We start from the raw sequence: 26,152 nt of genomic DNA on the forward strand, positions 1-26,152 counted from the left end.
GATTGTGTGTGTGTGTGTGTGTGTGTGTGTGTTTGTTTTTTGTTTGTTTGTTTGTTTTTTAAAGACGGGGTTTCACCATGTTGGTCAGGCTGGTCTTGAACTCCCGATCTCAGGTGATCCGCCCGCCTTGGCCTCCAAAGTGCTTGGATTACAGGCGTGAGCCCCACGCTCAGCCACGTGTGTGTTTTTGAGATGGAGTCCTGCTCTGTCAGCAGGCTGGAGTGCAGCGGCATGATCTCAGCTCACTGCAGCCTCCGCCTCCCGGGATCTGACGGGTTTCACAGTGCTTTCCGCTTTTGCTTCTTCCTCATTTTCTCTTGCCACTGCCATATAAGAAGTGCCTTCCGCCTCCCGCCATGATTGTGAGACCTCCCCAGCCATGTGGAACTGTAAGTCCAATTAAATCTCTTTTTCTTCCCAGTCTCAGGTATGTCTTTATCCACAGCACGAAAACAGACTAATACATATTGCAAAGTCAATTATTCATTAGAAATAATGAGCCAGGCACAGTGGCTCACGCCTGTATCACAGCACTTTAGGAGGCCGAGCAGGCGGATCACAAGGTCAGGAGATCAAGATCATCCTGGCTAACATGGTGAAACCCCATCTCTACTAAAAATACAAAAAATTAGCCAGGCGTGGTGGTTACTTGCGAGGCTGAGGCAGGAGAATTGCTTGAACCAGCCAGGAGGCAGAGGTTGCAGTGAGCCGAGGTCGCGCCATTGCACTCCAGCCTGGGAGACAGAGCAAGACTCCGTCTCAAAAAGAAAAAGAAAAGAAAAGAAATAACACAGCATTTCAATATTCATTATTTTTATTTTCATCATTAAAGTCACGCATACTGTTTTTTTTTTTAAAGCTCAAAAAGGGTTACATACTATATGATTCCACTGAATGACATTCTTTTTTTTTTTTTTGAGACGGAGTATCGCTCTTGTTGATACCCAGGCTGGAGTGCAATGGCGCGATCTCGGCTCACCGCAACCTCCGCCTCCTGGGTTCAGGCAATTCTCCTGCCTCAGCCTCCCAAGTAGCTGGGATTACAGGTACCCACCACCACGCCCGGTTAATTTTTTGTATGTTTAGTACAGACGTGGTTTCACCATGTTGGCCAGGCTGGTCTGGAACTCCTGACCTCAGCTGATCTGCCCACCTCGGCCTCCCGAAGTGCTGGGATTACAGGTGTGAGCCACCGAACCCAGCCTAATTTTCTTTTTTTTTTCTTTTCTTTTTTTTTTTTTTTAAAAAAGACAGGGTTTCACCATGTTGGTCAGGCTGGTTTTGAACTCCCGACCTCAGCTGATCTGCCCACCTCGGCCTCCCGAAGTGCTGGGATTACAGGTGTGAGCCACCGAACCCAGACTAATTTTCTTTTTTTTTTCTTTTAAAAAAAGACAGGGTTTCACCATGTTGGTCAGGCTGCTTTTGAACTCTCAACCTCAGCTGATCCACCCACCTTGGCCTCCCAAAGTGCTTGGAGTACAGGTGTGAGCCACCACGCCCAGCCTAATTTTCTTTTTTAAATCAACTCACTTACATGAGCTTAGATAACCGATGGACTTCTGTTTTGTCCCAAAGAACTTTGGAGATGCCGGTTACATTTTCTCCAACTCTTCATAAAATAATTACATTGTTTTATTTTATTTTATTTTTTTCCTGCGGAGTATTACATTGTTTAAAAGTGAGAATCTATTTGTCTGTATTCTGAGTTCCCTGTTCACACCTATTGCCATATGGAAGTACCCCAGATACACAGGTTTCTGTTTGTTTTTCAAAAGCCTGGGATGGAAAGACGGCGGGGGAGGGGGATGCTCCCTAGAAGGAAGCGTTCACCTCGCAAGTGAGGAAGGATGAGAAGAATTTGGCTGGCAGAGGAGGGACAAGCCTGGAAAAGGCAGGATGCGTGGAGGAGAGTTAGAGAGCTAAGAGAACGCCATCCCACGAAGAGTGGAGTGAAAACAAGCGGAAGGACAGCGGCCGGGAAGGAAGGGGACATCAGCCACAGCGGCCCATAGGGCTATCGCCTACACCGCCTGGCTCTTCTCGGCCGTAGTGTCCGCTGTGGAGCGCGTGAATGACTTGCTCTCCCTGACCATGGATTCTTCAGTCAACACGTTCCGGAGGAGGCTGGGGAGGGATCTCCGCAGCCGGGCCTGGAAGCCCTGGCCGGCCACCACGTAGATGACGGGGTTGATGCAGCAGTTGATGTAGGCAAAGGAGATACACAGGGAGTCCAGCTTCTTCAGCTGCATGAAGGTGGATGAATGCGGCTCCGCAAAAGACATTATCATCCCCGTCACCTGGTAGGGCAACCAGAAGATAAAGAAAGTGACCACCACCGCCACCACCACCTTGAGCGTCTTGGTGGACCGCGTGGCCCTGCGGCTCCACGTCCGGAGCAGGAGGAAGGTGTAACAGATCGTGAGTGTGAGCAGCGGCCACAGGAAGCCCAGGACCAGCCGGACGATGGCCACGGCTCGCTCCCGCTGTTTGCCGGCCTCGCCATAGTCCACGCCACACTCCATCTTCGGTGGAAAGTACTCCTCCTGGACCACACGGTAGAGGAAGGAGGGTATGGTCAGCAGCAGGGCTAAGGCCCACGCCACGGCGCAGGCCGCCCAGGCCAGGTGGGCCCCTCGGAAGTTCTGGCACCAGATGGGGTTAAACACCAGCAGGAAGCGGTCGGCGCTGATGGTGGCCAGGAGCAGGATGCTGGCGTACATGTTGAGCAGGATGAGGGAGGGCAGGATGCGGCAGGCGGTCCTGCCGAAGGGCCAGTGGTTCTCCTGCACGATGGACGTGAACAAGATGGGCAGCGCCAGGCAGGAGAGTAAGTCGGCCACCGCCAGGTTGAGGAACCAGATGGCGTTGATGTTCCGCTTGGCCTCAGATGCTGTCACCCAGACCACGAGGGCGTTCCCCAGCACTCCCACCAGGAAGACGACTACGTAGATGACCAAGGCCAGGATGTCTGGAACCTGCAGCTTGTAAGATGTCTTATCCACCGGGACGTCGGGATCCAGAGTCGAGTAATCATAATCAGGGGTGGAATGAATGAAGGGGTCCTACATGGGATAGGAGAGACCAGAGAGGATGAGTCTGCTGACACATACGGGGGGAGGGGTGTCCCTGCTCGGGCATGTGGCATTTCCCCCCTGTGGCTTTTTCTCACTAGGAAATGGGGATGCTGAGGGCTGAGAGTCAGCTGGGGTGTCACACCAAGTATTAAAATATTGAGGCAGATGCAGAGGCTCACACCTATAATCCCAGCACTTTGGGAGGCCAAGGTGGGCAGATCACCTGAGGTCAGGAGTTCGAGACCAGCCTGGCCAACATGGCGAAATCCTGCCTTTACTAAAAATACAAAAATTGGCCAGACGTGGTGGTGGGTACCTGTAATCCCAGCTTCTTGGGAGGCAGAGGCAGGAGAATCACTTGAACCCAGGAAATAGAGGTTGCAGTGAGCCAAGATAGCATCATTGCACTCCAGCCTAGGCGACAAGAGTGAAACTTCATTTCAAAAAATATATATATAGAGAGAGAGAGAGAGGTGGACACTGTGGCTCACGCCTGTAATCCCAGCACTTTGGGAGGCTGAGGTGGGCGGATTGCTTGAGCCCAGGAGTTCGAGAATAGCCTGGGCAACATGGCAAAATCCTGCCTCTACTAAAAATACAAAAATTAGCTGGGCGTGGTTGTGCGTGCTTGTAATCCCAGCTACTCAGGAGGCTGAGGTGGGAGAATTACCTGAGCTGAGGAGGCAGAGGTTGCAGTGAGCCGAGATCACACCACTGCACTCCAGCCTGGGTGACATTGAAAGGGTTCCATGCTGGTTTGGCGCCTTGTCAGCCTGCCACCTCTCCCCTCAGTCCCATTCTGCGAAGCCCCTGGGCTTCCCCACCATCCAGCAACCTAATAGTTAAAGCCCAGCCCTACTGCAAGGCTGTAGCCACTACCCATTCAGGACACACTGCTTGTTAAATTATTATTATTATTATCATTTTTTAAGGCTGAGTCTCACTCTATTGCCCAGGCTGGAGTGCAGTGGCACAATCCTGGCTCACTGCAACTTCCACCTCCTGAGTTCAAGCAATTCTCCAGCCTCAGCCTCCCGAGTAGCTGGAATTACAGGTGGGCACCACCACACCTAGTTAATATTTGTATTTTTGGTAGAGACAGGGTTTCACCACGTTGGCCAGGCTGCTCTTGAACTCCTGACCTCGTGACCCACCCGCTTCGGCCTCCCAAAGTGCTGGGATTACAGGTGTGAGCCACCGAACCCGGCCATTCCCATAGTTTGAACCAAGAAGGAATAGTTAATGAAGCTTAGAAAAAGAACCTATGCCCACAAAACACCCATGACTATACATAAAGCCCCGTGTTGCCCAATCTGATTGCATGCTCTTGTCACACTCTGAACCTGCGTAAACCCAGCCGGCAGGGAATGCAAGCCATCTGTCGATTGGAAACCATGGTTCCCGTTGTGCAATAATGCAGTGAGCTAAGACAAACGAAAACAGACCGTCTTTACTCAAAACTTGGATTTTTTTTTTTCACATGGATTTTTTGCATTAATTTTGATTCTTTAAAAGATTGTATAAAATCCATCTGTAGGTGACTAGAAAAAAATAAGAAAAAAAAAAAAGATTGTATAAAAATATTATTTAGGCCGGGTGCAGTGGCTCACGCCTGTAATCCCAGCACTTTGGGAGGCCGAGGCGGGTGGATCGTGAGGTCAAGAGATCGAGACCATCCCGGCCAACATGGTGAAACCCCATCTCTACTAAAAAAATACAAAAAAATTAGCTGGGCGTGGTGGCGCGTGCCTGTAGTCACAGCTACTCGGGAGGCTGAGGCAGGAGAATTGCTTGAACCCAGGAGACGGAGGTTGCAGTGAGCCGAGATCGCGCCACTGCACTCCAGCCTGGTGCCTGGCAACGGAGTGAGATTCTGTCTTGAAAAAAAAAAAAATTTATTAAAAAAAAATTTCTAGAACCCGGGCGTGGTGGCTCATGCCTGTAATTCCAGCACTTCGGGAGGCCAAGGCAGATGGATCACGAGGTCAGGAGTTCAAGACCAGCCTGGCCAACATGGTGAAACCCCGTCTCTACTTTAAAAAATACAAAAATTAGTTGGGCGTGGTGGCGCACGTCTGTAATCCCAGCTACTCCAGAGGCTGAGGCAGGAGAATCACTTAAACCCAGGAGGCAGAGGTTGCAGTGAGCCGAGGTTGCGCCACTATACTCCAGGCTGGGTGCCAGAGCAAGACTCCATCTCAAAAATAAAATTTTTTTTTTAGAGACAGGATCTCTGTCACCCAGACTGGAGTGCAGCGGCAAGATCATGGCTCACTGCAGCCTCGACCTCCAAGGCTCAAGTGATCTTCCCGCCTCAGCCTCCCAAGTAGCTATGACCACAGGCACACGCCACCATGCCTGGACTCTTTTTTTTTTGAGACAGAGTCTCGCTCTGTCACCCAGGCTGGAGTGCAGCAGCACAATCTAAGCTCACTGCAACCTCCACCTCCCGGGTTCAAGCGATTCCCCTGCCTCAACCTCCTGAGTAGCTGGGACTACAGGCGCATGCCACCACGCCCAGCTAATTTTTTGTATTTCAGTAGAGATGGGGTTTCACCATGTTGGCCAGGACGATTTCAATCTCCTGACCTCGTGATCCGAGGTTGGTTAATTTTTAGTAGAGATGGGGTCTTGCTATGTTGCCAGGGTTGGCCTCAAACTCCTGGCCTCAAATAATCCACCTGCCTCAGCCTCCCAAAGTGCTGGATTACACACATGAGCCTAGGGGAATGCTTTTGTCCCAGGCTCCAGAAGTCCAGTAGCGGCAGGCTCAGGATGGCACTCGGGTTAGGAGCACTGGAGTCCGTCCCCTGGGGTTCAGATCCTGACTGCCCTATGTGAAGCCTGCGTGGCCTCTGCAAGCCCCTCTACGGCTCCACGCCTCCCTTTTTCTCCATGTTAACTCCCACAGAGAGCCAGGCAGCCCATCTGTTCTGATAGCATTTGTTTTTGTTTTTGTTTTTGTTTTTTGAGACAGAGTTTCGCTCTTGTTGCCCAGGCTGGAGTGCAATGGCGCCATCTCGGTTCACCGCAACCTCTGCCTCCCAGGTTCAAGTGATTCTCCTGCTTCAGCCTCCCAAGTAGCTGGGATTACAGGAATGCACCACCACACCTGGCTAATTTTGTATTTTTAGTAGAGACAGGGTTTCTCCATGTTGGTCAGGCTGGTCTCCAACTCCTGACCTCAGGTGATCCGCCTGCCTCGGCCTCCTAAAGTGCTGGATTACAGGTGTGAGCCCTCGTGCCCGGCCTGACTGATATCATTTCAAAACCCTAAGCCATTAGGAGTGATCAATTTCAAGTAGGTTTTGCCGATTTTTTAGGTGTAGTCTTCCTCTCTCCCCTGGCTTTCCTGTGAAGTGGTAGTTTGAGATGTAGAACTTTGACTAATTTAGGTTCAATTTTTTTTTTTTGCAAGAATTACTTCATAGATGGTTCTGTGTCTTTCCTGCTGCCTCACATCAAAGGCACCGAACGTCCAATTGTCTCTCTTCTTGAGACACTAAGATTGATTGTGGGATCACAGTGCCAACCCTGAACAAAGTGTCCGAGGGCAGCCGGAGGAAGACACGAGGAGGAATGAGAAACAGATTTTTCTGGCCAAGCATTGTGGCTCACACCTGTGATCCCAGCACTTGGGAGGCCAAGGTGGGAGGATTGCTTGAGCCCAGGAGTTAGAGACCATCCTGGGCAACATGCTGAAACCCCGTCTCTTCTAAAAAATACAAAAATTGGCTGGGCGTGGTGGCGTGCGCCTGCAGTCCCAGCTACTCAGGAGGCTGAGGCAGGAGAAATGCTTGAACCCAGGAGGCAGAGATCGCAGTGAGCCGAGATTGTGCCACTGTACTCCAGCCTAGCGCCTGGTGACAGAGCAAGACTCTGTCTCAAAAAAAAAAAAAAAAAAGGAAAGCAGGTTTATGAGAGAAAGTAGGAAAATACGTTGCAAGAGGGCAACGGGCATGTCAGCAAGAGGAGCTAACTGCTGAGAGACGAAGCCTCGCTGGTGATCTTACAGGATGGTGCTTGTGCCGTGTGTGAAAAGGGCTTTGTGCCATATCAGTAACACCAAGGTTGCAGCAAGCTCACTTGCATTTTTCTATTAGCTGAGTGTCTGGCGATAGCTGGGCACAGGAGAATTGGGAGTTATTTGCGCAGGAGAGCTGTGTGTCCCGGACCATGATGAAAGGCAGATGTGCAGTTTATTGGCTTCCTCTTTTTGCTTTCCCTCGGTCCCGCCAGCCTGACTCCTTTTCCCTAATTAGGACTCCACGAAAAACACTCCAGCAAAAGGAGTAACTAGAGAGAGAGAGAGAGAGGAGAAGAGGGAAGGAGGGAGGAAGGAAGGGAAGAGGGAGAGAGGGAGGAGGGAGGAAGGGTGAAAGGGAGAAAGGTGGAAGAAAGAAAAAACAAAGGAGGGAGGAGGGAATTAGGGAGGAAGAAAGGAGAGAGGAACAGAGGGAGGGAGGTGGGCAGGGCTGTAGATGACTAGGAATGGCAGTCATAGATACGTAGGGGTTTCTAATATTCTCTTCATTTTTATGCGTTTGAAACTTTCCATAATAAAATAAAATAAAGAACAGGCCAGGTACAGTGGCTCATGCCTGCAATCCCAACAATTTGGGAGGCCGAGGCAGCTGGATCACTTGGGTCAGGGTTCGAGACCAGCCTGGGCAACATGGTGAAACCCTGCCTCTACTGAAAATACAAAAAAAATGGCGTGCACCTGTAGTCCCAGCTACCTGGGAGGCTGAACCAGGAGAATCCCTGGAACCCAGGAGGTAGAGGTTGCAGTGAGCTGAGATTGCACCACTGTACTCTAGCCTGGGCAACAGTGCCAGATCCCATCTCAAAAAAATAAATAAATAAAGTAAGTTGGATATATGTGGTGGCTCACGCCTGTAATCCCAACAATTTGGGAGGCCGAGGAGGGTGGATCACCTGAGGTCAACAGTTCAAGACCAGCCTGGCCAACATGGTAAAACCCTGTCTCTACTAAAAATGCAAAAATTAGCCAGGTGTGGTGGTGGGCGCCTGTAATCCCAGCTACTCAGGAGGCTGAAGCAGGAGAATTGCTTGAATGTGGGTGGCAGAGGTTGCAGTGAGCCAAGATAGCCCCATTGCACTCCAGCCTGGGCAGCAGAGTAAGATTCTGTCTCAAAAAAAAAAAAAAAGAACAGAAAGATCCTAACCACTTCTTCCCAGACAGAGCTGCCGGAAACTGTCACACACCCAAGAAAGAAAGCAAGCCTGCAGTCCATGGCAGATGGACTACAGAAAGCCTTATGGGCGAAATCTGTGCCCAGAGTCACCAAACACTGCAGCAAAGCACCCGTCAGGGCACCTAGTGATCGTCTGAAAGCAGCCAGTACTTACTGAGCACCTACTATGTGTGCAGCATGGAATTTGCTCTTTCGATCCTGATCACAACCTACAAGGAGGTTCTATTAATAAGCCCATTTCAGGCTGGGTGTGGTGGCTCACACCTGTAACCTCAGTACTTTGGGAGGCTAAGGTGGGCAGATCACCTGAGGTCAGGAGTTCGAGACCAGCCTGGCCAACACAGTGAAATCCCATTTCTACTAAAAATACAAAAATTAGCCGGGCATGGTGGTGGGCATCTGTTGTGGCAGCTACTCAGGAGGCTGAGGCAGGAGAATCAATTGAACCCGGAAGGCGGAGGTTGCAGTGAGCCGAGATCACGACGCTGCAGTCTAGCCTGGGTGACAGAGTGAGACTCCATCTCAAAAAAAGAGAAAAAAAAAAAGCCAGGGGTGATGACTCACACCTGTAATCCCAGCACTTTGGGAGGCTGAGGCAGGAGGATCACGAGGTCAGGAGTTTGAGACCAGCCTGACAGACATGGTGAAACCTGTCTCTACTAAAAATACAAAAATTAGCTGGGTGTGGTGGCGGGTGCCTGTAATCCCAGCTACTCAGGAGGCTGAGGCAGGAGAATTGCTTGGACCCAGGAGGCAGAGGTTGCAGTGATCCGAGATTACACCACTGCACTCCAGCCTGGGCGACAGAGCGAGACTCTGTCTCAAAAAAAAAGGAAAAGAAAAAGAAGCAGGAGGCACCAGAGCCAGTTCCAGGTCATGCAGACAGGATGTGGACCCATACAAGCCAGGACGCAAACCAGACAGGCTGCCCCCGACCATTTCTAAGGGGGGAGTTCTGCGACCCACGGAGCTAGCGCAATCCTGAAGGCCACTTTGACACCAACCAGAGAAAAGGGGACAGCAAGGAATAGAAATCATGATGGAAATACTGAACGCTGGATTTGCAGCTCTAAATATTTGAATTTGCAGACAGGGTTTTATACCTTGAAAACACTCACCTCAGGCCCACCTCAGTGGCTTACACCTGAGATCCCAGCGCTTTGGGAGGCTTAGGCGGGTGGCTCACGAGGTCAGGAGTTCAAGACCAGCCTGGCCAAGATAGTGAAACACCGTCTCTACTAAAACTACAAAAATATCAGCCAGGCGCAGTGGCAGGCACCTGTAATCCCAGCTACTCGGGAGGCTGCGGCAGAAGAATCGCTTGAACCCGGGAGGCGGATCTCAGCTGCAGTGAGCTGAGATCACACCACTGCACTCCAGCCTGGGCAACACAGTAAGACTCTGTCTCAAAAAAAAAAAAACACTCACCCCGAATAAGATGAAAAATGCCGAAGCACCTAGCACAGTGCCTGACACAGAGAAGGGGACAAGGGGTGGCAGCCACTGCTATTAGTATTTGTCAATACTTTGATTATTGAAGAGCTCAGATCCACATCTCTGAACTTTTTTTTTTTGAGGCAGGGTCTCACTCTGTCACCCAGGCTGAAGCTCAGGGGTGCGATCTCAGCTTACAGCAGCCTCAACTTCTCAGGCTCACACGGTCCTCCTGCCTCAGCCTCCCAAGCATCCAGGACTATAGGTATATACTACTATGCCCAGCTAATTTTCAATTTTTTGTAAAGAGGAGGTCTCACTGTGTTCTCCAGGCTGGTCTCGAACTTCTGGGCTCAAGCAATCCTTCCGCCTTGGTCTCCTGCAGTGCTGGGATTACAGGTATGAATCACCACGCCCAGCCACACTCTTTATATTTCTTTTTTTTCTGGAGACAGAGTCTCGCTCTGTCACCCAGGCTGGAGTGTAGTTACATGATCTCAGCTCACCGCAACTTCCGCCTCCTGGGTTCAAGCGATTCTCCTGCCTCAGCCTCCCGAGTAGCTGGGCTATAGGCACCCGCTGCCACGCACAGCCAATTTTTTGTATTTTAGTAGAAATGGGGTTTCACCATGTTGACCAGGCTGGTCTCGAACTCCTAAGCTCAGGGAATCCACCCACCTCCGCCTCCCAAAGTGCTGAGATTACAGGGGTGAGCCACTGCACCTGGCCTCTTTTTTTTTTTTTTTTTTTTGGAGTCAGGGTCTTGATCTGTTGCCAGACACCATGTTGCAGTGTGCGATCATGGATCACTGTCACCTCGACCCCTCCAGCTCAAGCAATCCTCCTGCCTCAGCCTCTTGAGTAGCTAGGACTACAGTTGTGCACCACCACACCCAGCTAATTTTTGTTTTTTGTTTTTGTTTTTCTGAGACATAGTCTTGCTCTGTTCCCCAGGCTGGAGCGTAGTGGCGCAATCTCAGCTCACTGCAACCTCCACCTCTGGGTTCAAGCGAGTCTCCTGCCTCAGCCTCCTGAGTAGCTGGGACTACAGGTGACCGCCACCATGCCCATCAGATTTTTTTATTTTTAGTAGGGACGGGGCTTCACCATGTTGGCCAGGATGGTCTCAGTCTCTCGACCCTGTGATCTACCTGTCTCAGCCTCCCAAAGCGCTGGGATTACAGGCGTGAGCCACCTCACCTGGCCTCTTTTTTTCTGTTTTTCAATGTTGCCCAGGCAGGCCTCAAATTCGTAGCCTCGCCTCCTCAAGCGCCAGGACAACTGGCCTGAGACACTGCTTTAATTTCTAGTTCCCTTTCATTGCCCGTCCCAAGGCTAGCCAGGCTATGGTCAGTGGGCATTTACTGGTAGAATCATACCCATGAGTAAATTGCTGAAAGATGTCAGTATCCGCTAATGAGTGGATGACAAAGGTGCGGTCCAGCCACGTAGGGGAATATTACTCAGCCATGAAAAGGGAGTGCCGACACGTGCTACAGTGTGATGAGTCTTGAAAGCATGAGGCTAAGTGAAGGAAGCCAGTCACCAAAGGCCACATGGTGTACGATTCCATTTCTATGAAACGTCCAGAATAGGCAAATCCATAGAGGTAGAAAGTAGATTGGCAGTTGCCAGGGGCTGGGGAGTGGGGAGTGGGGAGCGAGCATTAACAAGTGTGGGGTTTCTATCTGGGGTATAAAAAGGTTTTGTGGCCGGGCGCGGTGGCTCACGCCTGCAATCCCAGCACTTTGGGAGGACAAGGTGGATGGATCACCTGAAGTCAGGAGTTCAAGACCAGCCTGGCCAACGTGGTGAAACCCCATCTCTACTGAAAATACAAAAATTAGCCAGCATGTCAGCTCACACCTGTAATCCAAGCTACTTGGGAGGCTGAGGCAGGAGAATCACTTGAACCCAGGAGGTGGAGGTTACAGTGAGCTGAGATTGGGCCATGGCACTCCAGCCTGGGCTGAGCAAGACTCTGTCTCAAAAATAAAAAAAGATAGAAAGATGGATAGATATAAATGGATGGATGGGTGGATGGATGGATAATGAATAGGTAAATGAGTGGATGCATGGATGATGGATAGACAGATGATTGACAGACAATGGATATATATGTGATTGGGAGATAGATGGTGGATAGACAGACAGACAGACAGATAGACAGATAGACAGATAGATAGATAGACGGATAGATAGACAGATAGATAGATAGATAATGTGCTAGCACTTTGGGAGGCCAAGTAGGGCAGATCACTTGAGGTCAGGAGATTGAGATCAGCCTGGCCAACATAGCAAAACCCCGTCTCCACTAAAAGTACAAAGATATTAGCTGGGCATGGTGGTGCCTGCCTGTAATCCCAGCTACTTGGGAGGCTGAGGCAGGAGAATCCCTTCAACTCGGGAGGTGGAGGTTGCAGTGAGCCAAGATTGCACCACTGCACTCCAGCCTGGGTGACAGAGCAAGACTCTGTCTCAAAAAAAAAAAAAAAAAAGATAGCTACATAATGATGGATGGATAGAAGGATAGATGGATGGATGGATGGATGGATAATGGAGAGATAGATAAATTTGGAGAGTCTGGGTAAAATTTACATGTATATGAGTCTGTTTCATTCTTGTCATTTTTCTATAAGTCTGAAAATATTTCCAAATAGAAGGTTAACTTTTTTAAAATATTTTCATTGGTAAACAGCCCCAGCCCTCAGCCAACCGCTTCTGCTATTCCCCCTTCCAGCACCCTAACTTCCTGTTTTCTATCTGGGACACCCGCACTCCAGGTCCCCATACTCATATCACTAAAGAGTTAATGCTGGGTGCAGCAGGAAGCCCTAGACCCTGCCCAGGGGGCCTCTGCACTTCGGCACATTGTTAAATATTTTGAATGTCACCCTTGGCTGTGACACATGAAGGTCACTTTTGCCTCTGCTGATTTCACAAGTGCCCACAATCCTTGGCTGCAGAATGACTCAGACTCTCCTAAGGGCCGCGTCCCCACCCTGTACCCTGACATTGCCTTGTCATTCCCTTGTCAGCTGACAAAGCTCCTTTCCTTGCATGAGCTCACTCCGTCCTTTCCTCTGGCTGACTTCAGAAAAGATGCTGATTCTAACATCCCGTGGTTTCCAGGACTGTCAGATGCAAATGGCTTGCAAAGTTTTGCCCCTGCAGGACCTCTCCAAAGACTGGAAATAATGGAGTGTCCAGAGAGAGGGGACTGGCTAAGTTGATGATGGTACATCCAGGCAACGGAATACTATACAGCCATCAAAAAGAATGAAAAAGTTGGCCAGGTGCAGTGGCTCATGCCTGTAATCCTAGCACTTTGGGAGGCTGATACAGGGGGATTGCTTGAGCCCAGGAGTTCAAGATCAGCCTGGGCATAGCAACACCCTATCTCTACAAAACAATTAAGAAAAAAAACCAAAAAGAATGAGGAAGTTGTTTATATAATGATGTGGAAAGACCCCCCAGATCTAGGGTGAGGCCAGGTGCAGAGGCTCACGCCTGTAATCCCAACTGCCTGAGAGGCTGAAGCAAGAGAATTGCTTGAACCTGGGAGGCGGAGGTTGCAGTGAGCTGAGATCATGCCACTGCACTCCAGCCTGGGTGGCAGGGCAAGACTCTGTCTCAAAAAAAAAAAAAAGAAAAAGAAAGAAAAGAGAGAAAGGAGGAAGAAAGGAAGGAGAGAAGGAAGGAAGAAGGGAAGGAAGGAAAAAAGGAAGGAAGGGAAGGGAGGGACGGAGGGGGGGAGGGGAAGGCAACAGAGGGAGGGGAAGGGGGAGGGGAAGGAGGGGAGGGCAGGAGAAGGAGGAGAGGGGAGGGGAGGGGAGGAGAAGGAAGGGGAAGAGAGGGAAGGAGGGAGGGAGGTTGCCCATCCCTGAGAATCAGATTTTGTAATTCTAGAAACCGAATCATTGGTCCAAAGATGTGAGCAGAAGTACAGTTAGGTTTTAAAGAGTGAATATTGGGCCGGGCGTAGTGGCTCATGCCTGTAATCCTAACATTCTGGGAGACTGAGGCAGGCGGATCACTTGAGCCCAGGAGTTTCAGACCAACCTGGGCAACATAGTGAGACGCCATCTCTACAAAAATATAAAAATTAGCCTGGTATGGTGGTGCATGCCTATAGTCCCAGCTACTTAGGATGCCGAAGTGGGAGGATCACCCAAGCCCATGGAGGTTGAGGCTGCAGTGAGCCATGATGCACTACAGCCAGCATGACAGAGAGACCCTATCTCAAAAAAAAAAAAAAAAAAAAAAAAAAAAAATGCCAGGCGTGATGACTCATGCCTGTAATCCCAGCACTTTGGGAAGCCGAGGCAGGAGCATCACAAGGTCAGGAGTTCGAAACCAACCTGGCCAACATGGTGAAACCCTGTCTCTACTAAAAAAAATTGAAAATTAGCTGTGTGTGGTGGCATGCACCTGTAATATCAGCTATTTGGGAGGCTGAGGCAGGAGAATCCCCAGAATCCAGGAGTCAGAGGTGCTCTGAGCCAAGATTATACCACTGCCCTCCAGCCTGAGCAACAGAGCAAGACTCCATCTCAAAAAGAAAAAAAAAAAAAAGACCAAATATTGGAAGAAACCTACATTTCCATTGACAGGGGATGAAACCTCCTATTGGCGTATTACTCAGCTGATGAAAGAAAGCAAGAAAGAAGCACCAGTCTCGTCAACACGGCAAGATCCCACCTCTACAAAAAGTTTTCAATCTAGCTGAGTGTGGCGGCATGCACCTGCAGCCATCTGCTCAGGAGGCGGAGGTGAGAAGCCTCAGTAGACCCTGTCTCCAAAAACCAAAAAAAAGGAGGAGGAGGAGGCAACTCCCTTGATATACACGGGAATGGAGTACCTTCCTCAAAGATGTTTCAGGGATGCCTTCATACATTGCCTCTGGTATGCTGTAAGCTATCAATAAATGCTAGTTAATAATACTGTATGTTAGTCATGAAAAAAGCCAGGTGTGGTACTGTACAAAACATACTGCTATTTGCAAGTCTGGGAAAGGACAGAAATGTCACCCACATTGAGCGCCAACTGTATGCCAGGTACTGTTACAAGAACTTTTCATGCCTTAGCTCATTCAATTCTCTCAACTAGCCTACGATGTGGGTTCTAGTATTATCCTCACCTTAAAGACAAGGAGAAGGAGCCCGGGCGCAGTGGCTCACGCCTGTAATCCCAGCACTTTGGGAGGCTGAGGTGGGAAGATTGCTTGAGGCTAGGACTTCAAGACCAGCCTGGCCAACATGGTGAAACCCCATCTCTACTAAAAACACAAAAATTAGCCAGGCATGGTGGCAGGCATCTATAGTCCCAGATACTCGGGAGGCTGAGGCAGGAGAATCGCTTGAACCCAGGAGGCAGAGGTTGCAGTGAGCTGAGTGAGATCTCATCACTACGCTCCAGCCTGGGCAACAAGAGCAAACCACTGTCTCAAAAAACAAAAAAGATGAAGCCATAACAAAGAGTGAGTTCATGTCCTTTGCCAGGACATGGATGAAGCCGAAAACCATCATTCTCAGCAAATTAACACAGGAACAGAAAACCAAACACTGCATGTTCTCACTCATAAGTGGGAGCTGAACAATGAGAACACATGGACACAGGGAGGGGAACATCACACACTGGGGCCTGTTGGAGGGTAGGGGGCTAGGGGAGGGAGAGCATTAGGAGAAATAGCTTACGTAGATGATGGGGTGATGGGTGCAGAAAACCACCATGCACGTGTATACCTGTGTAACAGACCTGCACGTTCTGCACATGTGTCCCAGAACTTAAAGGTATAATTAAAAAAAAAAAAAAAGATAAGGAGAGAGAAGCACAGACAGGACAGATCTCTGCAGCTAGTTCACAGTAGAGACAGAAGCTGAGCTCGCTTTTGGGGTTCCCCGAATCACACTAGTCCTTACTTTGTTCCCTAAACATCTGTGCTCTCAGGCATCTGCAGACTGTTTCTGGAAAGATCCACCACAAAGTGGCATCCCATCGTTGCTTCTGAGTAGTGGAGGGGGCAATGAAAAGGAGTCAGAGGGTCAGGAGTGGTGGCACGCACCTGTAATCCCAGCACTTTGGGAGACCAACGTGGGTGGATCACCTGAGGCCAGGATTTCAAGACCAGCCTGGCCAACATGTTGAAACCCTGTCTCTACTAAATATACAATAAATTAGCCGGGCGTGGTGGTGCGTGCCTGTAATCCCAGCTACTCGGGAGGCTGAGGCAGGAGAATTGCTTCAACCCGGGAGGTGGAGGTTGCAGTGAGCAGAGATCGCACCATTACACTCCAGCCTGGGTGACAAGAGCAAAACTCAGTCTCAAAAAAAAAGAGAAGGGAAGAGGAATCAGAGGCTCTGAGGTGAGCAGGGAGAATGAGGTTTTTACCAAGTAGCCTTAGGTACTTTGGAATACATTCTGGAAAGAAAAAAAAAGCAGCAGCAGCATCCTGTTTGCCCAAGTCGGATCTCAAGGGTGGGATGCAGGAATGAAGCAACATCACACCCCTCCCCGGTCCATCCAAATCGTCTTCCGTTTCCTCTTTCTCGCAGATGAAGGCAAGCGAGCGCCTGTGTTAGAGCAGGTGCTGAATCGCAGCTCTGCTGGCTCGGTGCCCAGACCTCCGGACGCAGGGATGACAGGGGACCCTCATTTAGCCTGGGGTGCATTCCCTCTGACACTCCCAGGACCCATGGCATAACCTGGTTCTGCCACCAACCACGGAGGGTCCCCAGACATCTCTGCACCTGCTTGGGCCTCAGTTTCCCCATCCCTATCATACAAAACATCTGAAACCAGGCACAATGGCCTCATGCCAGTAATCCCAGAGTTTTGAGGGGCCAAAGTGGGAGGATGGCTTGAGGCCAGGAGTTCGAGACCAGCCCTGGCAACATAGCAAGAACCCATCACTATAGCAATAAAAATTTAAAAACTAGCCGGACATAGTGGTGTGTGCCGGGCGTCCCAGCTACTCAGGAGGCTGAAGTGGGAAGATCGCTTGAGCCTGGGAGTTCAAGGCTGCAGTGAGCTATGATGGTGTCACTGCACTCCAGCCTGGGCAACAGAGCAAGACCCCAAGTCAAAAAAGAAAGGAATATCTGGCCGGGTGCGGTGGCTCACACCTGTAATCCCAGCTCTTTGGGAGGCCGAAGCAGGCAGATCATGAGGTCCGGAGATTGAGACCATCCTGGCCAACACGGTGAAACCCCATCTCTATTAAAATACAAAAAATTAGCCAGGTGTGGTGGCGAGTGACTGCAGTCCCAGCTACTCGGGAGACTGAGCCAGAAAAATTGCTTGAACCCCGGAGGCGGAGGTTGCAGTGAGTGGAGATTTCTTCACTTGTGGAATTCTCTTTTTAAAAAATAGAGATGGGGTCTCACTATGTTGGCCAGGCTGGTCTCGAACTCCTGGCCTCAAGGGATACTCCCACCTTGGTTTCCCAACGTGCTGGGATTACAGGCGTGAGCCATCGTGCCTGGCTGCAAGTGCTTAGTCACCTTACAAGACCCAACTCAAAGGTCCCTCCCCCGGGGAATCTTCTCAGGACCCCAGCCCTGTGAGGTCGCTATGGCTCCCCCAGTCTCAACAATCTTACTCCCATGGCCACATCCCGGCCCTGGCGCGTGACAGGCTGGGATGTGGGAGACAGGGAAAGAGGCAGGTGGAAGATGGAGAGAGAGAGGAAGGAAAGGGAGAGGCAGACAGCGTTGATGGTGAGAGTTGGGGAAGAGAAGGGCTCCGGAGAGCAGAGATGGGAGGGACCCAGGGCAAAGCTTCCTGCTCCCATGCCCTTCGAGACTCACCATGTTCTGGTCTTCTCAGCTCCCTGAGGATGGAAGGTCCCTCCCACCCCAGGGCTGTGGTTTTTAAAGCCCTGAGGGAAGATGCAGGGAGGAAATGACCGTCTTTCTCTCTGGGGCTCTCATTGGTCTGCACCCTGGGCACTGAGGCTGGAGCTCCCTCTGTGGGGCACACACCCAGGGGACTCTAACCACCTCCTCCCAGGCAGAGAAGGGAGGGCTGCGCTTGGAAAACCGAGGGAGTTCCTGTGCTAGCTCAGCCCCCTCTCCGGGCCTCAGTTTCTCTATCTGGGGCCATCTCTGTCTCTCTCGTTTGTTTGTTTGTTTGTTTTTTGAGACAGAGTCTTGCCCTGTTGCCCAGGCTGGAGTGCAGTGGTGCAACCTCGGCTCACTGCAACCTCTGCCTCCTGGGTTCAAGCGATTCTCCTGCCTCAGACTCCCGAGTAGCTGGGATTACAGGTATGTATCATCCTGGCTAATTTTTTGTATTTTTACTAAAGATGGGGTTTCACTACGTTGGCCAGGCTGGACATGAACTCTTGAGCTCAGGCAATCACCCGCCTTGATCTTCCAAAGTGCTGGAATTACAGGTGTGAGCCACTGCGCCCAAGCAGGAGCCATCTCTCTCTTTCCTCCTGAGGCCCCGGGCTTCTGGGGAAAAGCTGAGGAATACAGTTGGCTTAAAACCCTCCCTTGGGATTCAAGAAAGCAGAGATCGTGACCCCTTAGCCTCCCAACAGGACTGATTTGAGGCCCAGAGAGGCCAAGCAAGTCTGCAAAGGTAGCCCAGTGTTTGGGTGTACTTTACTGTTAAATCTTCCTTCTGCCTGGTGCGATGGCTCACACCTGTAATCCCAGCACTTTGGGAAGCCAAGCAGGGTGGATCATGAGGTCAGGAGTTCGAGACCAGACTGAAGAACGTGGTGAAACCCCCAGCTCTACTAAAAATACAAAAAATAAAAATAAAAAATTAGCCAGGCGTGGTGGCACGTGGCTGCAGTCCCAGCTACTCAGGAGGCTGAGGTAGGAATATCACTTGAACCCGGGAGACAGAGGTTGCAGTGAGCTGAGATCATGCCACTGCACTCCAGCCTGAGTGAGTGAGACTCCACCTGGAAAAAAAAAAAAAAAAAAAAAAAAGCCTCCTTCTAGGGCCAAGTGCAATGGCTCATGCCTATAATCCCAACCCTTTGGGAGGCTGAGAGAGGATCACCTGAGGTCAGGAGTTCAAGACCAGTCTGGCCAACATGGTGAAACCCCATCTCTACTAAAAATACAAAAATTAGCCAGGCATGGTGATGGATGCCTATAATCCCAGCTACTCAGGAGGCTGAGATAGGAGAATTACTTGAGCCCGGGAGGCAAAGGTTGCAGTGAGCCGAGATCGTGCCATTGCACTCTAGCCCAGGCTGACGATAGCGAGACTCCATCTCAAGAAAAAAAAAATCTTCCTTCTAGGGTTATGAAGTTGGCAATAGAAGATGGCACTAACCCCCACTCCATAAGCCACAACTATCTCCGTCTTGAAAATGGGTCCACACTTGACCCTCTCCAGTTTCATTCTGGGTTCTCTAAGACCATGGTCCCCAACTTTTTGGCACCAAGGACTGGTTTTGTGGAAGTCAATTTTTCTACAAGCCAGAGGTGGTGGGAGATGATTTCGGAATGATTCAAGCGTATTACATTTATGATGTACTTTCTATCATTGTTACATTGTAATAGATAATGAAATAATTATGGCTGGGTGCAGTGGCTCACACCTATAATCCCAGCACTTTGGGAGGCCGAGGAGGGAAGATCATCTGAGGTTGGGAGTTCAAGACCAGCCTGACCAACGTGGAGAAACCCCATCTCTACTAAAAATACAAAATTAGCCAGGTGTGGTGGCATGCCCCTATAATCCTAGCTACTCGGGAGGCAGAGGCTGAGGCAGGAGAATTGCTTGAACCTGGGAGGCAGAGGTTGCAGTGAGCTGAAATTGCACCATTGCACTCCTGGGGAACAAGAGTGAAACTACATCAAAAAAAAGAAAGAAGGCCAGGCGCGGTGGCTCACGCCTGTAATCCCAGCACTTTGGGAGGCCGAGGAGGGTGGATCACGAGGTCAAGAGATCGAGACCATCCTGGTCAACATGGTGAAACCCCGTCTCTACTAAAAATACAAAAAAAAATTTAGCTGGGCATCGTGGTGCGTGCCTGTAATCCCAGCTACTCAGGAGGCTGAGGCAGGAGAATTGCCTGAACCCAGGAGGCGGAGGTTGCGGTGAGCCGAGATCGCGCCATTGCACTCCAGCCTGGGTAACAAGAGTGAAACTCTGTCTCAAAAAAAAAAAAAAAAAAAAAGAGAAAGGAAAAAAAGAAGGAAAGAGAGAAAGGAAAAAAAGGAAAGAGAGAAAGAAAAGAAAGGGAGAGGAGAGGAGGGGAGGGGAGGGGAGGGGAGGGGAGGGGAGGGAAATTATACAAATCACCATAATGTAGAATCCGTGGAACCTCTGACCTTGTTTTCCTGTAACTAGAGGCTCCCAGTGATAGATCATCATCACTAGATTCTCATAAGGAGTGTGCAGTCTACATCCCCCGAATGCGCAGTCACAATAGGGTTCATGCTCTTATTGAGGGACTACAGGGGGCGTGGTTTCAAAGGCAAGAGCTTCCCGGCACCACACCTCTCTCCGCCCCCGCATCCGGGAGCCTAGAGTTCTTGGTCTAACTTTCCCACAGCAGAAGGTAGACAGCCCAGGTGAGCTTCCTTTGTTTAAAAAGCCCGCCAAAAGCCTTGGAAGGAGGGGCGCTATTGCGAGCCAGGCAACCAATCCAGCATCAGAGTCCCAAGATCAATCACTCCAGAGGAAGTCTGGAAAAGCTCCTCTCACTGGACGAGAACTTGAATGGGGCGGGAGTAACTTCGAGGTTAAAATCCCGCCACTCCCTTACCTATATGGACTCCATCTCCGGATCCCCTGCCACGACAGCGTGGGAGCTCGCTGGCTCGCGCTCTCTCTCTCTCTCTCTCTCTCTTCCCCCCGCCTTCTGTCTCTCTCTCTGCCTAATAAATCACTTTTCTGCAAAGCTCTTTGGGTCTGATATTTACTTGAACAATATTACCACACCGCCTGGGTCTCCTCCCCATTCTTGGGTGAGTGAAAGCCCAAGGACCTGGAAAAAAACACAGCCCATCGGGGAAGAGTGAGACTCTTTGGAATGCCCCTGCAGCCTGCCCCTGTCCCCGGTTACGCTGTGAGAACCTAATACCACTGCTGATCTAACAGGAGGCGGAGCTCCACAGTAATATGAGCAAAGGGGCATGGCTGTAAATACAGATGAAACTTTGCTCTCTCTCGTGCTGGTCACCTCCTGCTATGCCACATAGTTCCTAACTGGCCATGGACCCGTGCAGGTGAGCAGCCCAGGGGCTTGGGGATGGGGACCCCTGCTCTAACACACCTGCTAGAGCCTGGGGTGAGGAAGGAGCCTAGATTACCTTCCTGTGGCTGCTGTAACCAACTAGCATAAAATGTGGGCTTAAAACACCAGGGCTGGGCACGGGTGGCTCATGCCTGTAGTCGCAGCACTTTGGGAGGCCTAGGCAGGCGGATCACCTGAGGTCAGGAGTTCGAGATCAGCCTAGCCAACATGGCAAAACCCTATTTCTACTAAAAATACATTAATTAGCTGGGTGTGGTGGTACATGCCTGTAGTCCCAGCTACTTAGGAGGCTGAGGCACAAGAACTGCTTGAACCAGGAAGGTGGAGGTTGCAGTGAGCCGAGTTTTTTCCACTGCACTCCAGCCTGGGCTACAGAGCAAGACTCCATCTCAAAGGGAAAAAAGAAAAGAAAAGAAAAGAAAAAAGCAGACAATTATTCCGGCATGGTCCTGCAAGCCAGAAGTCCAAAAATCAAGATGTCAGCACTCCCCCTAGAGGCTCTGGGGGACAATCTGTTCCTTGCCTCTCCCAGCTTCGGGTGGCTCCTGGCATTCCTTGGCTTGTGGCCGCCTTTCTCTGCCTCTGTGGTCCCATCACCTCCCCCTCTACCGTATGTCTCATATTTCTCTACCTTCCACATATAAGGACTCCTGTGATTCCACTGAGCCCACCCAGACAATCCAGGATAATCACTCCCCCATCTAAAGCTCTTTAACTTAATCCCATTTGCAAAGTCCCTCTTGCAATGGAAGGTCACCTGTTCACAGGTTCAGGGGGTTAGGATGTGGACATCATCGGGGCCATGATTCTGTCTGCTACAGGGTCTGAGAAGCTAGAGAGTAAGTGTGTCCAGGGGTGGAGAGAAGCCTTGAATGCCGAGCTAAGGAGCCTGGACATGGCCTTCCCTTCAAAACAGATCATGACCTGTCAACCTCTCACCACCTCGGCTCTGTTACCCAGATCCAAATGACTATCACCTCCTACTTGGACCATGGCAGTAGCCTCCTCTCGAGGCTCTTCACTGCCGCCCCCACAGTCTCATCTCCACCAGCAACCAGAGGGAGCCTATTAAAATCTAAGTCAGATCAAAGCACTCCTCTGCTCAGAACACGGTTGCCTGATTTAGTGCGTGTGCACGCACACACACACACACACACACACACACAACAGAATACCCAGTTAACTTTAAATTTCAGGGTTGGGCCTGGTGATTCATACCTGTAATCCCAGGGCGTTGGGATGCCGAGGAAAGAAGATCACTTGAGGCCAGGAGTTTCAGACCAGCCTGGACAACATAGTGAGATCCCATCTCTGTAAAATAAATTAAAAATTAGCCAGGCAGGCTGGGTGCCATAGGTCATGCCTGTAATCCTAGCACTTTGGGAGGCAGAGTCAGGCGGATCACCTGAGGTTGGGAGTTCAAGACCAGTCTAACACAGAAAAACCCCGTCTTTTTTTAAAAAAAAAAAAAAAGATTAAAAGAAAAATGAGCCAGGCATGGTGGCACATGCCTGTGGTCCCAGCCACCTGGGAGGCTGAGGCAGGAGGATTGCTTCAGCCCAGGAGATCAAGACTGCAGTGTGAGTTAAGATTACACCACATCACTCCAGCCTGGGCAACAGAGCAAGACCCTGCCTCTTATGTCATTTTTTTTTTTTTTTCACATTTTACCTGGGAATCTTGTATTTTATCTAATAACCACAGCTCAGAGCCCTCCCATAGAGCCTCCCATACAATGAGTGTGATTCTTATAATAATTATAGAGATGCACTTATTTTTTTTCCCATGCCCTTCTGCGACTCTACAAAACACCACCCATAACTTTTTCCCACGGTGTTTTTCTACAGCAAACTTCAACTTTAAAAAATCTGGTTTTCAGCTGGCCATGGTGGCTCACACCTGTAATCCCAACACTTTGGGAGGCCAAGATGGGAGAATCACCTAAGGTTGGAAGTTCGAGACCAACCTGACCAACGTGGAGAAACCCCATCTCTACTAAAAATACAAAAATTAGCTGGGCGTGGTGGCGGGCGCCTGTAATCCCAGCTATTCAGGAGGCTGAGGCAGGAGAATTGCTTGAACCCGGGAGGCAGAGGTTGCAGTGAGCTGAGATCACGCCACTATACTCCAGCCTGGGCAACAGAAAAAAATCTGGTATTCTTTTCATTGCAAAGGTAAGGCATTCTCACTGTAAATATTTAAACAATCCAGAAACACACTTCTCCCTACTCCAAAACAAAAGAAAAATAGAAAAAAAAAAAAAAACATTGAAAAGTCCCATACCTGTCACCCTTCTGGTTTCAGTTAGGAATTCACCTAGACTTTTACAAACGTGGTGTTTGTGTTTGGGGATGGACATGCTGGTGCACGATGTTCAGCAAGAGTTACTTCTCTTAACTGAAGCCCTGTGCACGTCGAGCATTATTCAATCAGCCATGGTTTCAAAGGGCGATTTGCGGCGATTTGGAGCATTATAGGAATGCCGTGTTGTTCCGGTCCTGACTGCCAGGGGGCGCGCGAGCGAAGATGCTCAGGAAGCCAGGCCACAGGAACTTGACTTTCAGGATTTTTGATCCAAGTGGCCTTCTCAGCCTCATGGGTTCTTGACATTTTTAGGCCCGAGACCCTTGATAAAGCTGTCCTTGATAAAAACAACTCCTCAGAAAAAAAACATTTTTTTTTTTTTTGATACGGAGTTTTGCTCTTGTCGCCCAGGCTGGAGTGCAATGGCACAATCTCAACTCACTGTAACCTCTGCCTCCCGGGTTCAAGCGATTCTCCTGCCTCAGCCTCCTGAGTAGCTGGGATTACATGCGTGCGCCACCATGCCTGGCTAATTTTGTATTTTTAGTAGAGACGGGGTTTCTCCATGTTGGTCAGGCTAGTCTTGAAAAAAAAAAGAAAAAGAAAAGAAAAGAGGCCAGGGCACAGTGGATCCTGCCTATGATTCCAGCACTTTGAGAGGCCAAGGCGAGAGGATCATCTGAAGTCAGGACTTTGAGATCAGTCTGGCCAACATGATGAAACCCCATCTCTACTAAAAATACCAATTAGCTGGGCATGGTGGTGGGCACCTGTAATCCCAGCTACTCAGGAGGCTGAGGCAGGAGGGTCACTAGAACCCAGGCGGCAGATGCTGCAGTGAGCCGAGATGCCGTGCCAGTGCACTCCAGCCTGGGTGACAGAGCAGGATTCTGAGAAAGAAATCGAGAAAGAGAGAAGGAAGGAAAGAAGGGAGGGAGGGAGGGAGGGAGGGAGGAAGGAAGGAAGGAAGGACAGATGGAAGGATGGAAGGAAGGATGGAAGGGAGGGAGGGAGGAAGGAAGGAAGGGAGGGAGGACGGACAGAAGGATGGAAGGAAGGATGGGAGAGAGGGAGGGAGGAAAGAAGGAAAGAAAATACAAGACAGGAACAGAAAAGCATCCTGACCAAGTGGCCCACGGAGCGCATGTTGTTTTGCATTCACAGATCCCTGGCACCGTGCAATGCCGATCCCCATTAGGAGGTATGGGCTGAGCAGGCGGCTGCAGCCACCACAGCCCAAGGAGAAGCAGCTGTGCCCAGCCATCAGCCTGCCAGCAAACTAGGCTGGCTGACTACCACTCACCACAGCCCCCTCCCCTGGCACAAGGGTTCCTCAGCTGTGGCCACGGTGGCTTTCAAGGCAGGATGTGGTGTACCCGTCGGCAGTGATGCCTGTGCCCACACAGTCATCCGACCCCTGGCTGGACAGACTTACCAGAAACTCTAGCACCAGGGGGGTCTGAGTAAGTCCCAGAGGCCTAGAGAAGCACGGGGGAGGGATTCCGGCAGTAGGAAGCTGGAGGACGCACCAAGCCAAGGGCATCTCAAAGGCAGGTGGGAAACATCAGCACCAGCAATGATAATAAAAATAGGGCCAGGCACAGTGGCTCACGCCTGTAATCCCAGCACTTTGGGAGGCCAAGGCAGGTGGATCACCTGAGGTCAGGAGTTCAAGACCAGCCTGGCCAACATGATGAAACTTCATCTATACTAAAAATTTGCACATTAGCCAGGCATGGTGGTGCATGCCTGTAATCCCAGCTATTTGGGAGGCTGAGGCAGGAGAATCACTTGAACCCTGGAAGTGGACGTTGCAGTGAGCAGAGATTGCACCACTGCATTGCAGCCTGGGCAACAGAGCGAGACCCTGTCTCAAAAGAAATAAAAATAGGCCAGGCGCAGTGGCTCATACCTGTAATCCCAACACTTTGGGAGGCCGAGGCAGGAGGATGACGAGGTCAGGGGATCAAGACCATCCTGGCGAACATGGTGAAACCTCATCTCTACTGAAAATACAAAAATTAGCTGAGCGTGGTGGTGGGTGCCTGTAATCCCAACTTTTTGGGAGGCTGATGCAAGAGAATTGCTTGAAGCCAGGAGGCGGAGGTTGCAGTGAGCCGAGATCGTGCCGCTGCACTCCAGCCTGGTGACAGAGCAAAAGTCCATCTCATAAAAATAAAAAACAAAGCCAGGCATGGTGGCATGGGCCTGTGGTCCCAGCTACTCAGGAGGCTGAGGCAGGAGAATCGTTTGAACCCAGGAGGCAGAGGTTGCAGTGAGCCAAGATCGCACTACTGCACTCCAGCCTGGGTGACAGAGTGAGACTCTGTCTCCAAAAAAAAGAAAGAAAGAAAGAAAAAGAAATGTAAAATCCAAGGCTCTACCCTGGCCCTGCTGAATTAGAACCTGTATTTAACAAGACGCCCAGGTGATTCCTGGTCACCTTTAAGGTTAAGAAGTGCTGAATGCGCCGAGCACAGTGGCTCATGCCTGTAATCCCAACACTTTGGGAGGCCAAGGCCGGCGGATCACAAGGTAAAGAAATCGAGACCAGCCTGGCCAACATGGTGAAACCCCATCTCAACCAAAAATACAAAAAGTAGCCGGCATGGTGGCACGCACCTGTGATCCCAGCTACTCGGGAGGCTGAAGCAGGAGAATTGCTTGAATCTGGGAGGTGAAGGTTGCAGTGAGGTGAGATCACACCACTGCACTCCAGCCTGGGTGACAGAGAGAGACTCCCGTCTCAAAAAAAGAAAAAGAAAGAAAAGAAAGAAAGGGAGAAAGAGAAAGAAAAAGAAATGCAAGGTCTGAGGCCCTGCGCAGCCCTGCTGAATTAGAACCTGCATCTTAACAAGATGCCCAGGTGATTCCTGGTCACCTTTAA

The 26,152-nt window shown here is 50.3% G+C and overlaps 1 protein-coding gene across 1 annotated transcript; it reads right to left on the minus strand.

Moving 5' to 3' along the window:
- Positions 1-796: 796 nt before the first annotated feature.
- On the minus strand, positions 797-17,622 carry C5AR1 (complement C5a receptor 1). Its single transcript, XM_012446776.2, has 2 exons — positions 17,540-17,622; positions 797-3,065 (listed from the first exon to the last, which is right to left on the minus strand). The coding sequence occupies exons 1-2, from the start codon at positions 17,540-17,542 to the stop codon at positions 2,025-2,027; spliced, it is 1,044 nt and encodes a 347-aa protein (XP_012302199.1). The 5' UTR covers positions 17,543-17,622; the 3' UTR covers positions 797-2,024.
- Positions 17,623-26,152: the final 8,530 nt, after the last annotated feature.

Source organism: Aotus nancymaae, unplaced genomic scaffold, assembly GCF_030222135.1.
Source record: "Aotus nancymaae isolate 86718 unplaced genomic scaffold, 86718_ANA_hifiasm-v0.15.2.pri h1tg000028l, whole genome shotgun sequence".
NCBI lineage: Eukaryota > Metazoa > Chordata > Mammalia > Primates > Aotidae > Aotus > Aotus nancymaae.